The sequence below is a fragment of the Heteronotia binoei genome, chromosome 8 (assembly GCF_032191835.1).
Source record: "Heteronotia binoei isolate CCM8104 ecotype False Entrance Well chromosome 8, APGP_CSIRO_Hbin_v1, whole genome shotgun sequence".
NCBI lineage: Eukaryota > Metazoa > Chordata > Lepidosauria > Squamata > Gekkonidae > Heteronotia > Heteronotia binoei.
Window position 1 is genome coordinate 126,457,576 of NC_083230.1, and position 15,168 is coordinate 126,472,743.

Genomic DNA, 15,168 nt, shown 5'->3' on the forward strand with positions numbered 1-15,168 from the left:
TAATGCACGGGATGGAGAAAGTAGAGAAAGAAGTCCTTTTCTCCCCTTTCTCACAATACAAGAACTCGTGGGCATTCGATGAAATTGCTGAGCAGTCAGGTTAAAACGGATAAAAGGAAGTCCTTCTTCACCCAAAGGGTGATCAACATGTGGAATTCACTGCCACAGGAGGTGGTGGCGGCCACAAGCATAGCCAGCTTCAAGAGGGGGTTAGATAAAAATATGGAGCAGAGGTCCATCAGTGGCTATTAGCCACAGTGTGTGTGTGTATAGAGGGAACACTGGTTACAATATAGAACAGCTAAAAAACAAAGCATTAAAGGTAAAGGCAGTCCCCTGTACAAACACCAGTCGTTTCCGACTCTGGGATGATGTCGCATCACAACGTTTTCATGGCAGACTTTTTACAGGGCGGTTTGCCATTGCCTTCCCCAGTCTTTTACACTTCCCCCCCAAGCAAGCTGGGGACTTGTTTTACCGACCTTGGAAGTCTGAGTCAATCTTGAGCTGGCTACCTGATCTCAGCTTCCGCTGGGATCGAACTCAGGTCGTGAGCAGAGGGCTCCGACTGCAGTACTGCAGCTTTACCACTCTGTGCCACAGGGCTCTTGCCCCAAAGGTAGAGGTAGTCCCCTGTGCAAGCACCAGTCATTTCTGACTCTGGGGTGATGTTGCTTTCACGACGTTTTCATGACAGACTTTTTACGGGGTGGTTTGCCCTTGCCTTCCCCAGTCATTTGCACTTTCCCTCCAGCAAGCTGGGGACTCCTTTTACCAACCTCGGAAGGATGGAAGGCTGAGTCAACCTCGAACCGGCTACCTGAAAACCCAGCTTCCGCCGGGGATCAAACTCAGGTCATGAGCAGAAGGCTCCGACTGCAGTACTGCAGCTTTACCACTCTGCACCACGGGGCTACATGTAAAGCATTAAAAAACAAATTTTAAACTGGGCTTAAAAACCTTTCCTCAACAGTGACGATTTACTGATGCAGAAACAGATCCTGATTGGTGGAATAGATTTCTCACCCCGAGCTGGCCAGTCCCACCGGGCCCAGCTGGTGTGGTCCGGTCCAGTTGACAGCCCTGTCGGGTTGGCTCTGGATGGACGAGCAGCGTCGAAGCCGAATTCCCCCTTTCCCTAGCGAGCCTCCGGGGTCACTCCGTCTTTGCCTTGCCTTCCAGATTTCCCACGGGATTTTGATCACCGGTCGGAACACTACAGGAGAGGGTCTCTCTGCGATCGGCACTGCTTGGCCTTGAACAACCCCCAGGGAGACCTGGGGGACCTCCACTCTGGGTCCCACCAGCATGGCATCCTCACTCCCCGTATCCTCCCAGGTAAGGAAGGGCAGCGAGAGACACTTCCGTTTGGGCCTTGGGTAGGGTTGCCAATCCCCAGGTGGGGACAGGGGATCCCCCGGTTTGGGGGCCCTCCCCCCGCTTCAGGGTCATCAGGAAGCAGAGCGGGGGAGGGAAATGTCTGCTGGGCACTCCGTTGCTTACTAGGGAGACCGATTCCCATAGGGTATCGTGGAGAATTGATCCGCGGGTATCTGGGGCTCTGCAGGGACTGTTTTTTTGAGGCAGAGGCACCAAACATTCAGCATAGCAACTGGCGCCTTTCCTCAAAACACCTTCCAAGTTTCAAAACGATTGGACCAGGGGGTCAAGTTCTGTGAGCCCCAAAAGAAGGTGCCCCTCTCCTTCATTATTTCCAATGGATGGAAGGCATTGAAAAGGTGTGCGGTCCCGTTAAATGTGATGGCCAGGACTCCCATTGGAGTTCAGTGATGCTTGTCCCAACCTTGCTCCTGGCTCCACCCCCAATGCCTCCTGGCCCCACCCCCAGAGTCCCCAGGGATTTCTTGAATTGGACCCGGCAACCCTAGTCTTGGGCAGTGGGTGCAAAGAAGGCCTTTTTTCCAACCTCTGTCCCCACTCCTGGTGCTCACCGGCTGTTCTTAGAAAGTGGGTGGGGCTTTGGCTCAGCAAGGCTTCCGATTGGCCGTTGGAGAGTCGATTGCAGATGTGGTGTGACCGAAGGTAACCTGCGGCAGCCGTCGTGTGGGTGGCCCCGCCTCCTGTGGCAGCCATGTTGTACCTGTGCCCACCACACTGTGTCGGAATTCCAAAGGGGCCCTTGGGCTTAATAAGTTTGGGGACTCCCTGCTGCGGGTGGGGGGATGAGGTATAGGATGTCTTGTGCTTATTGAGAAAGCATAATGACTGAGATGCGGGGGGAGTGCGAAGCACTCGGCTGGCTTGGTGTCAGGGGGTGTGGGCTGATATGCAAATGAGTCCCTGCCGGGCCTCCCTCCATCGTGAAACAGTGGTGACATCAGGGGGTGTGACCTAATATGCAAATGAGTCCCTGCTGGCCTTTCCCCCCATCGTGAAACAATGGTAACATCAGGGGATGTGGCCTAATATGCAAATGATTTCCTGATGGGTGTTTTCGGGGGGGGGAAGGCCTGTGTGAAACAATGGTGACACCAGGGGTGTGGCCTGTTATGCAAATGAGTCCCTGCTGGACTCCCCCCCACACAAAAAAAGCCCTGGTTGAAACAATGGTGGCACCAGGAGGTGTGGCCTAATATGCAAATGAATCCCTGCTGGGCTTCCCTCCCACAAAAAAAGCCCTGTGAGAAACAATGGTGATATCAGGGATGTGTGGCCTAATATGCAAATGAGCCACAGTTTGTGTGTATATATAAAAATTTTTGCCACTGTGTGACACAGAGTGTTGGATTGGATGGGCCATTGGCCTGATCCAACATGGCTTCTCTTATGTTCTTATGAGTCCCTGCTGAACTTTCCCCCTCACAAAAAAGCCCTGTGTGAAACAATGGTGGCACCAGAGGGTGTGGCCTAATATGCAAATTAATCCCTGCTGGGCTTCCCTCCCACAAAAAAAGCCCTGTGTAAAGCAATGGTGACATCAGGAGTGTGTGGCCTAATATGCCAATGAGTCCCTGCTCGACTTTCCGCACAAAACAGCCCTGCGCAAAACAATGGCACCATCAATGTGGCCTAATATGCAAATAAATCCCTGCAAAACAGTGGTGGCATCAGGGGATGTGGTCGATTATGCAAATGAATCCCTGTTGGGCCTTTTCTACAAGAAAGCCCCGTGCGAAACAATGGTGGCATCAAGGGGTGTGGCCTAGTCTACAAATGAGTCCCTGCTGGGCTTTTTCTACAAAAAAGAGCCCCAGTGCGTGGCCGGGGCAAATCTCAGTGCAATCCTCATTGCTGGTTCCTTCCTTCCTTTCTAGTGATTTCCAACAATTCCTTCTGCCCTCTGCATTCCGAGGAAGTGCAGACCTGCGATACCTGCGTGACGAAAACCACCCTCACGGCTGAGAATGAAGTGGAGGCCCACAAACTCTCCAACAACTACATGGTAGGGTTGGGACTCCCGGGCAGAGCCCCTGCTTTGCATGTCGAAGGTGGAAGGTTCAGTGTAGAGTTGCCAAGCCCTCAGGTTGCAGCTGGCCAGAGCCGGAAAGACCCTCCCCTGAACTGAGACATCCCAGGTGAGGGACGGTGGCTCAGTGGTAGAGCATCTGCTTGGGAAGCAGAAGGTCCCAGGTTCAATCCCCGGCATCTCCAACTCAAAAGGGTCCAGGCAAGTAGGTGTGAAAAACCTCAGCTTGAGACTCTGGAGAGCCGCTGCCAATCAGGGGAGGGATGGTGGCACAGTGGTAGAGCATCTGCTTGGGAAGCAGAAGGTCCCAGGTTCAATCCCCGGCATCTCCAAAAAAGGGTCCAGGCAAGTAGGTGTGAAAAACCTTAGCTTGAGATCCTGGAGAGCCGCTGCCAGTCTGAGATGACAATACTAACTTCGATGGACTAAAGGTCTGATTCAGTATAAGGCAGCTTCATATGTTCATATGTTCACTAACCCTAACCCAACTCAACATCCACAATGCAGTAACGTCACCCGGAAGTGATGTCATTGTGTCGGGGACATTGCACTGGGGGCACTCTGGTTTTGGGGCAAACTCTGTGGTTTAAGTACAGTTTAACTATAGAGTCTGCCTATAAACCAGAGCAGTGTCTTCACACACTCCAGGAACTAGGCTTTCCAATCCCCAGGTCCCAGCGGTGGTTCTCCTGCTTTCCTAGGCTCCTTCCCGCCCCCGGTCAGCTGGCCAGTGGGAGGAAGCTCCGCCCCCACAGCTCCCATGTGCCTTTCCCCTTCAGAACGCTCAGAGAAAGCTTGCAAACGCTTCCTTTTGGGATGGTGTGTCTGTGTCTTTAAGGCTGAAGGGGGGCGGGGTGAGCAGGCAGAACAACGTGGCTGCTCCCAGCAGCTGTGAAAGCCGCCCAGATGCTCCCTCCCTTTGTTGTACAATCTTTTCCGAAGTCGTTTGCATGGTAAAGGGTAAACTTGAACCTTTGGTTTCCCTGTGTTATTGGAAGTTCAGCAACTCTGTGAGTAAATTGCCCCCAGTGAGACCACACCAGTGTAGAATTGCAGACTGTTTCATTTTTGTTTGTGTGTGTGTGTGTGTGAGAGAGAGAGATGATTTGCAGCTGCTTGGGTGAAAAAATGAAGACTGTATTCAGGGGAACTGCACTGCTAAGTTTTTATTTATTTACTTTGGAAAAAAATGTCCTGGCTCCACCCCCAAAGTCCCCAGATATTTTCTGAGTTAAACTTGGAACGCCCCCCAAATCCTACTGGCAAACCTGCAGAGGAACTTGGCTACCCTAGTTCAACTAGATAGAGACTCTCGAGTGGCAGAAAAGACCATTCTCCTCCTACAAGCTTGAAGCAGGGGTCCCCAACGTTACGCCTGTAGGCACCAACGCTGTACAATCTTTGCATTTTAAGCTGCGCCTTGCCAAAGGCTGAGCACATCTCACAGAGGTCTGAGAGGAGCAGAGCAGAGCAGCTCTGATAGCTGAGACAGCTGGAGAAATTGCTGAGAATTTCTGAGTTTTGAAGGACTTCATTCTAAGGTTTGTGGGGCTGCCTAAAATTCTAAGGTGTGATAGCTGGGGAACTGCTCTTTGTTTGGTTGACTGCTCTTTGTTTGGTTGACTGCCTTAAGGGTGAAAGAGATTGAGAGTGATTGCTGCTGATTGAGAGTGATTGCTGAGGAGTGCCTCTGCTCCACCTCTTTGCATTTTAAGCTGCGCCTTGCCAAAGGCGCGAGCCTTTGGCGCGAGCCGAAGGGCGAGAGCTAAAGGGCTCTTGGCCTGTGGCTCTTCGCCTAGGGGCTCCCTAAGGAGCAGGAACCCAGATCCCTGCCTTCCTTGTTCTCCCAATAAGGTAAGTTGAGGTAAGGTAAGTTGACCCGCCAGAAGGGGAGCCACTTAAACAGCATTTAAAGAGGACTGTATATTTTTATATATATATATATATATATATATATATATATATATACAATGAAGATAGAATGCCAGCAGGGGGTTGGGGGCTTTCCAGTGTTTTGCACTGAGTGTCACATGTATGACTATCTGCCCAAAGGACAGAAGTCTTGGGTGTGTGCTCGATGCAAGGAGCTCCTGGTCCTCAGGGAACGAGTTCGTACCCTTGAGGCCGAGGTGACTGCCCTGGAGAAGCAGAGACGGTCAGTTAGGCACTTGGGGAAGACTCTCGGGGGCGTATTAGATGAGCCCCGCTCTGAACGTAGCAGCCCCGTTGCTGCCAGAGAGCGTGAGGGTCGAGAGGGAACAGGGCACCGTGCTGAGGATAAGGGGAATGCGCCCTCAGAAGGGACCTCTTCTTCGGTTGGTGAGCGGGAATCTTTTCGCGCCAAGGAACCATCCCTGAGCAGGGGGAGAGGGGGGGTATTGGTAGTTGGTGATTCGATCATTAGGCAAGTAGACAGCCGGGTGGCGAAACCGCGTACTGACCGTATGGTGACTTGCCTGCCTGGTGCGAAGGTAGCGGACATTACGCGTGTAGTAGATAGACTGATAGACACTGCTGGGGAGGAGCCTGTGGTCGTGGTGCATGTTGGCACCAACGATGTGGGGAAATGCAGTCGTGAGGTCCTGGAGGAAAAATTTAGGCTGCTAGGCAGGAGACTTAAGGCCAGGACCTCCAAGGTAGCCTTCTCGGAAGTGCTACCTGTTCCACGTGCAGGGCAGGAGAGACAGGCACAAATTAGAAGTCTCAATGTGTGGATGAGACGATGGTGTAAGGACGAAGGGTTTAAGTTTGTTAGGCACTGGGATGCTTTCTGGAACAAGCGGGAGCTGTACAAAAGAGACGGTCTCCACTTGTCCCCGGATGGAACTAGGCTGCTGGCGCTTAAAATCAAAAAGGTGGCAGAGCAGTTTTTAAACTAAATCTTGGGGGAAAGCCGACAGGAGATGAAATGTCTCTGGTTCGGGAGGACTCGTCTCAAAGAGATGAAGGGTTAGCTGCTATTTTTCTACCGGGTAACGGACCGGAGTTGTCCACTGTGAAGGTGACAAACAATATGGACTGTCTGCCAGTGTCTCGAGGCGGCAGGAGGAAGGTGGCGGGCCTAGCTCGCCTGGGAAATTATAGATGTTTGTATGCAAATGCTAGAAGTGTTCAAAGTAAAATTGGTGAATTGGAATGTTTAGTGTTGGGAGAAAACATAGACATTGTGGGAATTTCAGAAACTTGGTGGAATGAGGAGAATCAGTGGGACACGGTGATTCCTGGATATAAGCTATATCGGAAGGATAGGGAGGGAAGGGTTGGAGGTGGGGTGGCTCTGTATGTCAGAGAGGATATACGGTCCAGTAAGACTGAGATCAGAGAATTAGATTCACTTTTAGAAATGCTTTGGGTTGAAATAGAGGGCCCAAAAGGAAATTTAACTATGGGAGTTTGTTATCGCCCACCAAATCAAAAGAGAGAGGACGATTATAATATGATGGAAGGCTTAAAGATAGCGGCTAAACGTAAAAACTGTGTTGTAATAGGTGATTTTAACTACCCGCAGATTGATTGGGTCAATATGTGTTCTGGTCGAGAGAAAGAGATTGAGTTTCTTGATGCTCTCAATGACTGTGCTATGGAGCAGATGGTCTCAGAACCTACCAGGGGTGGGGCGATCCTGGATTTGGTCCTAAGTAATGCCCAAGACTTGGTGAGAGATGTAAAAGTGATTGCGCCGCTTGGGAGCAGTGACCATAATGTTATTGATTTCACCGTTTGTATAAATAGGGAGTTGTCCAAAAAGACCACCACAACCACGTTTAACTTTAAAAGGGGTAAATACACTGAGATGAGGAGGCATGTGAGGAAGAAACTGAAAGGAAAGGTACATACGGTCAAAACCCTTGGGGAAGCTTGGACGCTATTTAAAACTATAATCCTAGAAGCTCAGATAAAATACATACCACAAGTTAGGAAAGGCACAAACAGGCATAAGAAAAGGCCTGCGTGGTTAACAAACAAAGTAATGGAAGCTGTAAAAGGTAAGAAGGACTCCTTTAAGCGGTGGAAAACCAGTCCAAGTGAGATTAGTAAAAGGGAACACAGGCTGTGGCAAATCAAATGCAAGACTGTGATCAGGCAGGCAAAAAGGGACTATGAGGAGCATATTGCAAAAAACATAAAGACCAACAATAAAACTTTCTTCAAATATATTAGAAGTAGGAAACCAGCCAGGGAGGCAGTGGGGCCCTTGGATGACCATGGGGTAAAAGGATTACTGAAGGAGGATAGGGAAATGGCTGAGAAGCTAAATGAATTTTTTGCCTCCGTCTTCACTGTAGAAGACGAGAACTTTTTGCCCGCCCCAGAACCACTAATTTTGGAAGGGGTGTTGAAAGACCTGAGTCAGATTGAGGTGACAAATGAGGAGGTCCTACAACTGATAGACAAATTAAAAACTAATAAGTCACCGGGTCCGGATGGCATACATCCGAGAGTTCTGAAGGAACTCAAAGTTGAACTTGTGGATCTTCTAACAAAAATCTGTAATCTTTCATTGAAATCTGCCTCCGTTCCTGAGGACTGGAAGGTAGCAAATGTCACCCCCATCTTTAAAAAAGGTTCCAGAGGAGATCCGGGAAATTACAGGCCAGTCAGTCTGACTTCAATACCGGGAAAGTTGGTAGAAACCATTATCAAGGACAGAATGAGTAGGCACATTGATGAACACGGGTTATTGAGGAAGACTCAGCATGGGTTCTGCAAGGGAAGATCTTGCCTCACTAACCTGTTGCATTTCTTTGAGGGGGTGAACAAACATGTGGACAAAGGAGACCCGATAGATGTTGTTTACCTTGACTTCCAGAAAGCTTTTGATAAAGTTCCTCATCAAAGGCTCCTTAGAAAGCTTGAGAATCATGGAGTAAAAGGACAGGTCCTCTTGTGGATCAAAAACTGGCTGAGTAATAGGAAGCAGAGAGTGAGTATAAATGGGCAGTCTTCGCAGTGGAGGACGGTAAGCAGTGGGGTGCCACAGGGCTCGGTACTGGGTCCCATGCTCTTTAACTTGTTCATAAATGATTTAGAGTTGGGAGTGAGCAGTGAAGTGGCCAAGTTTGCGGATGACACTAAATTGTTCAGGGTGGTGAGAACCAGAGAGGATTGTGAGGAACTCCAAAGGGATCTGTTGAGGCTGGGTGAGTGGGCGTCAACGTGGCAGATGCGGTTCAATGTGGCCAAGTGCAAAGTAATGCACATTGGGGCTAAGAATCCCAGCTACAAATACAAGTTGATGGGGTGTGAACTGGCAGAGACTGATCAAGAGAGAGATCTTGGGGTCATGATAGATAACTCACTGAAAGTGTCAAGACAGTGTGCGTTTGCAATAAAAAAGGCCAATGCCATGCTGGGAATTATTAGGAAGGGAATTGAAAACAAATCAGCCAGTATCATAATGCCCCTGTATAAATCGATGGTGCGGTCTCATTTGGAGTACTGTGTGCAGTTCTGGTCGCCACACCTCAAAAAGGATATTATAGCTTTAGAGAAGGTGCAGAGAAGGGCAACTAGAATGATTAAAGGGCTGGAGCACTTTCCCTATGAAGAAAGGTTGAAACGCTTGGGACTCTTTAGCTTGGAGAAACGTCGACTGCGGGGTGACATGATAGAGGTTTACAAGATAATGCATGGAATGGAGAAAGTAGAGAAAGAAGTACTTTTCTCCCTTTCTCACAATACAAGAACTCGTGGGCATTCGATGAAATTGCTGAGCAGACAGGTTAAAATGGATAAAAGGAAGTACTTCTTCACCCAAAGGGTGATTAACATGTGGAATTCACTGCCACAGGAGATGGTGGCGGCCACAAGTATAGCCACCTTCAAGAGGGGTTTAGATAAAAATATGGAGCAGAGGTCCATCAGTGGCTATTAGCCACAGTGTATGTGTGTATATAACATTTTTTGTCACTGTGTGACACAGAGTGTTGGACTTGATGGGCCATTGGCCTGATCCAACATGGCTTCTCTTATGTTCTTATGTTCTTAACGCCTATCCTGGTCCCGCCAAGTATTTTTTGGGAGTGGGGGTGTGGTCAGATGCGGCTTTCGATTCTCCACGGGAGATCTGATTGGCCGTGCAGATTTCTCACAAATTGCATTAGCGGCAGCTGCCACCATGATACTTGAGGGACGGTGGCTCAGTGGTAGAGCATCTGCTTGGTAAGCAGAAGGTCCCAGGTTCAATCCCCAGCATCTCCAACTAAAAAGGGTCCAGGCAAGTAGGTTTGAAAAACCTCAGCTTGAGACCCCGGAGAACCGCTGCCAGTCTGAGTAGACAAGACTGACTTTGATGGACCCAGGGTCTGATTCAGTAGAAGGCAGCTTCATATGTTCATATATGTTCAGCACTACAGAGTCACCCTTTAGGGAATGGATGGTGGCTCAATGGAAGAGCATCTGATTGGTAAGCAGAAGGTCCCAGGTTCAGTCCCCGGCATCTCCAACTCAAAAGGGTCCAGGCAAGCAGGCGTGAAAAACCTCAGCTTGAGACCCTGGAGAGCCGCTGCCAGTCTGAGTAGACAAGACTGGCTTTAGGGATGGATGGTGGCTCAGTGGAAGAGCATCTGCTTGGTAAGCAGAAGGTCCCAGGTTCAATCCCCGGCATCTCCAACTCAAAAGGGTCCAGGCAATTAGGCGTGCAAAACCTCAGCTTGAGACCCTGGAGAGCCACTGCTGGTCAAGGGAGGGACGGTGGCTCAGTGGAAGAGCATCTGCTTGGTAAGCAGAAGGTCCCAGGTTCAATCCCCGGCATCTCCAACTCAAAAGGGTCCAGGCAATTAGGCGTGCCAGACCTCAGCTTGAGACCCTGGAGAGCCACTGCTGGTCAAGGGAGGGACGGTGGCTCAGTGGTAGAGCATCTGCTTGGTAAGCAGAAGGTCCCAGGTTCAATCCCCGGCATCTCCAACTCAAAAGGGTCCAGGCAATTAGGCGTGCAAAACCTCAGCTGGAGACCCTGGAGAGCCGCTGCCAGTCTGAGTAGACAATACTGACTTTGATGGACCGAGGGTCTGATTCAGTACAAGGCAGCTTCATATATTCATATATATCCTTCATATATTCAACACCTTCAGTGTACGTAAACCAGAGGTGGCCAAACTTGCGTAATGCAAGAGCCACCTAGAATAAACATCAAGAGAGCCGCAAGACATGAACACCGGTTGTTTGGGAGCTGCAAGACAGGAAGGAAAGGAGGGAGGGAGGGAAATATATGGGGGAGGGAGAAGTGGAAAGAAAGCAACTTCAACTTTAAATGCATTCTCCAAGCAGCTGACTGGCTTGGCTTGGAGAAGTGATTTAAAGAGACAAATGTCTTCTCCAAGCTGGCCAGTGGGGTGGTTGGGGGGGGTTTGAGAGCCGCACAAGGTGTGTGAAAGAGCCGCACCTGACTCCTGAGCCACAATTTGGCCACCCTTGACCGAAACCAACAAAAATTTTAATTGAATTTTTACTAGCAGCGGCATGAGCTGTTATAGCATCTAGGTGGGAAAGTAAATCACCACCGTTAATTTCTTTATGGTTTGATAATGTCTGGAGATCTTTTGTTATGGAAAGAAATTGTATTATAATCAATATAGGGAGGAATTGCTGAGTGGGATTCTGATTTTTCCCAGCGATTTGGTGACCCTTGTAAAATTATATGGTTTTAACAGATGCAGTTCCAAGTCATGTTTATCCCGTAGATTTCCCACGATTGTAATTTGATCATTATCTTTGTCACTTACCTTACAATTTAGTATTTGGTATAGTTATTACCCATAAAGTATTTATTTGTTTGGAGAATGTATTTTATTAAAATAAAATTATATCTGTTTTTTAAAAAAAAACGCCTTCACTGTGTGACTGAAGGTAAACTGTGTGTATGTAAGAAAATGTTTTTTTAACAATATATTTCTTTGGAAAGTGAACAATATAGTCATTTTAAAAAGAAGTTATTTGATTTATAAACCCCCTTCACTCTGAATATCCGAGCAGCTCACAATCTCCTTTCCCTTCCTCCCCCACAACAGACAACCTGTGAGGTGGGTGGGGCTGAGAGAGTGCTGACAAAAACTGCCCTTTCAAGGACAGCTCTGCGAGTCCACGCACTTAACCAGTACAACAAACTGGCTTTCATTAAAGAGAGATCCTTCTTGAAGTATGGATGAGTTACTATTAGGCTTATGGATAACCGCACTCCCTGACATTTTGTGGTTGCCTGATGAGTGTTTTATTATTTCATGTTTCTGTAAATGTGAAATAATGAGTGTTCTTGATCCCTGATTCCTGTCCAGCTTCTCTCCCACCCTTCCCCAAAACAGTTCCCAGGTTTCCCCCAGAGAGAGCAACGGCGGTCAACTGGCTGAAGTCAAGAGAGCGGAACCGCGGCGCAAAATCTCTTTCTTGTCTCTCTCTTCACAGTTCGGCTTTAAGAAGTGGAAGAGTCACGTGACCGCCAGGCCGTGGGCCAACCGTTCCGAAATCGTGAAAGAGCTCTACTCCGACCTGAACGTCATTAAAAGCTCTGCAGGTGAAAACTAGTTCTGCCCGAGCACAAACCAGGAGAGGTTTAACTTTGGGCTGAGCTGATTTCGTTTTGCCTCTCCTGCTCAGAAATGCAGAACTTGAAAGCGTTTGGGCTCCGGGCCTCTCTTGAAAGTGGGCCCAGTGTAGGTTTGCCAGGTCTCTCTTTGCCACTGGCAGGGGATCAGGTTGCCAGCTCCAGGTTCGGAAACTCCTGGAGATTTGGGGATTTATTTAATTTATTTGTTTTATGATTTATATCCCGCCCTTCCCACCAAGTGGCTCAGGGCGGCTCACAACACAGAATCCCACATAAATTAGGTTTAGGCATTTAAACAGTTAAAATAATTAAAACATTTAAAACATTAAGAGCAGCAGAAGTCTAATAGAACCACACTTAGTTTCTTGTGCCGGTTAGTTATAGGCCAGCCGGAAGAGGGTTGTCTTACAGGCCCTGCGGAACTGAGCAAGGTCCCGCAGGGCCCTCACCTCTTCCGGCAGCTGGTTCCACCAAGAAGGGGCCATAACAGAGAAGGCCCGGTCCCTGGTAGATTTTAAACGGGCTTCTTTTGGCCCGGGGATAACGAGGAGGTTTTGAGTTCCCGATCTCAGTACTCTCTGGGGAACATGTGGGGAGAGACGGTCCTTCAGGTAGGCAGGTCCTAGGCCATATAGGGATGGAGGCTGGGGAGGACAGAAACCCCCCAGGAGGGCAAAATGCCATAGAGTCGGCTCTCCAAATCAGGGGTTTTTTTCTTCTTTTCTTTTTTTTTTTGGCAGCAGGAACCAATGTTCCCTCTAAGCTGCAGAATCTTGTGAGCAAAAATGCTACCTTGTGAGCTACCGGCATTAAAGTTGTGAGCCGCTGCATAAATCATTGTGCTCTGGGGTCATCCTTCCTGAGCTGAGACAGAAATGTGTGAGCTGGAGGCTAAAAATCTGTGAGCTAGCTCACGCTAACTCAGCGTAGAAGGAACACTGGCAGGAACTCCGTTGCATATTAGGCCACACACACCCCGATGCAGCCAATCCTTTTGGAGCTTATGGTAGGCCCTGTTCTAAGAGCCCTGTAAGCTCTTGGAGGATTGGCTACATCAGGGTTGTGTGGCCTAATATGCAAAGGAGTTCCTGCTACAAAAAGCACTGATTAGGCCACACCCCCTGATGCAGCCAATCCTCCTGGAGCTTCCAGCAGGCCCTGTACGAAGAGCCCTGTAAGGAATTCTAGCAGGACCTCCTTTGCATATTAGGCCACGCCCCCCTGATGCAGCCAATCCTCCTGGAGCTTCCAGCAGGCCCTGTACGAAGAGCCCTGTAAGGAATTCTAGCAGGACCTCCTTTGCATATTAGGCCACGCCCCCCTGATGCAGCCAATCCTCCTGGAGCTTCCAGCAGGCCCTGTACGAAGAGCCCTGTAAGGAATTCTAGCAGGACCTCCTTTGCATATTAGGCCACGCCCCCCTGATGCAGCCAATCCTCCTGGAGCTTCCAGCAGGCCCTGTACGAAGAGCCCTGTAAGGAATTCTAGCAGGACCTCCTTTGCATATTAGGCCACGCCCCCCTGATGCAGCCAATCCTCCTGGAGCTTCCAGCAGGCCTTGTACGAAGAGCCCTTTAAGGAATTCTAGCAGGACCTCCTTTGCCTATTAGGCCACACCCCCTGTTGCAGCCAATCCTCCTGGAGCTTACGGTAGGTCCTGTACTAAGAGCCTTGTAAGCTCTTGGAGGATGTGGGTGTGTGTGGCCTAATATATAAAGGAGTTCCTGCTGCTAAAAAAGCCTTGCTCCAACGTATCCATCTTCTCCAGGGGAACTGATCTCTGTCATCTCCAAGTACTTCAAGTACTTGAAGGGCTGTCATATAGAGCAGGGGTGGCCAACGGTAGCTCTCCAGATGTTTTTTTGCCTTCAACTCCCATCAGCCCCAGCCATTGGCCATGCTGGCTGGGGCTGATGGGAGTTGTAGGCAAAAAACATCTGGAGAGCTACCGTTGGCCACCCCTGATATAGAGGATGGTGTGGAATTGTTTTCTGTGGCCCCGGAAGGTAGGACCAGAACCAATGGGTTGAAATGGGTTGACATCAGCCCCGGTGACGCCATTTCGATAGACTTTGCAAAGTGTTGTAGGCAGATAACATCACGCCGGGACCTTGCCCAAGTTTGTGAACTTTGATACAGTTTTCTAAGATGTAAGGGAGAGAGGCATTCCGGTGGAGAGTTATTGAGCTCCGAAGAGCAAAAACCGTTTGTGGATTCCAGTCGATAAAGAAGCTTATCTGTTGGCTTGCTGACACATAAGTAGACAATGCAGTAGGCAAGAACAGAAGGAGTCCATGCATGGAACCATCCCGAAAACGAAAGCCATTGTTCTGGGGCGGTTGTGTTGAAGGCCATTCCGTGCGAAGGGTAAAGGAAGATAAGAGAGCAAACTGAGCTTGCGAGGGGCCCAAAATAAGGATGGAAGAAAACCTTAAAACGTTAGCGCTCATTGGTCTTAAAGATGCTTCCTTTGTATTTCTCTCATGGCATCCAGGAAACTTGGCAAAGGAAACTCTGGCTCAGTAGCTCTACTGTGCAATTGAGAGAGCCTGGCAAAGCAAGCTGTTCCTCCCCCACCCCGTATCTCCCCAAGGGAGGAGCCTCAGCCAATGGAGAAAATAGAGGCTTTGCTCTGTAGCACCTGTGCGATTGAGCAAGCCTGGCAAAGCAAGCTGAGATGCAGAAGGAAGGATGATATAGGGAGAAGGAAGCAGACGACAGCCAGTTGCTCGGGGGCCTGATTTGACCCCCGAACTGCATGTTTGAGACCCCTAGTTTATTGCATACTACAAAAGCTAATAGCCATAACGTTTTGGGCAGACTGCTGGGCTGCTCTTTTCTGGAGTCTCCTTTATGCGAATAAAGCTTCACTCTGCTAGGAAGGAATCTCTCCAGTTGGGTTTTTTTTTTAAATCAGAGTGAGGCACACCAGCGCAACGGCCCGTTCGGGTTTCGGTTTAGGCCAGCGACCTCTTGTTTTTTGCACCAGGGCAGTTGCGGAATCACAAGTGATCCTGGGTGACTGTTCTGTGACGAGATCTGCAATTAGATCCACAGCTCTGACTCCCCTTGGATTGGAGCACTGGCTAAGGATGCCAGCCTCCAGGAGGGACCTGGAGATCTCTCCAGGCTACAGAGATTAGTTCCCCTGGAGGAAATGGATGTTTTGGAGCAGGGGGGGCCAAACTGCTGCTCGGGA

The 15,168-nt window shown here is 49.3% G+C and overlaps 1 protein-coding gene across 1 annotated transcript in view; it reads left to right on the plus strand.

Moving 5' to 3' along the window:
- Positions 1–15,168, plus strand: part of LOC132575943 (uncharacterized) — an 85,311-nt gene that overhangs the window by 14,868 nt on the left and 55,275 nt on the right. Inside the window, 3 exon segments of the mRNA XM_060244630.1 lie at positions 1,183–1,338; positions 3,276–3,403; positions 11,828–11,936. Of these exon segments, the coding sequence (XP_060100613.1) occupies positions 1,183–1,338; positions 3,276–3,403; positions 11,828–11,936 (393 nt within the window).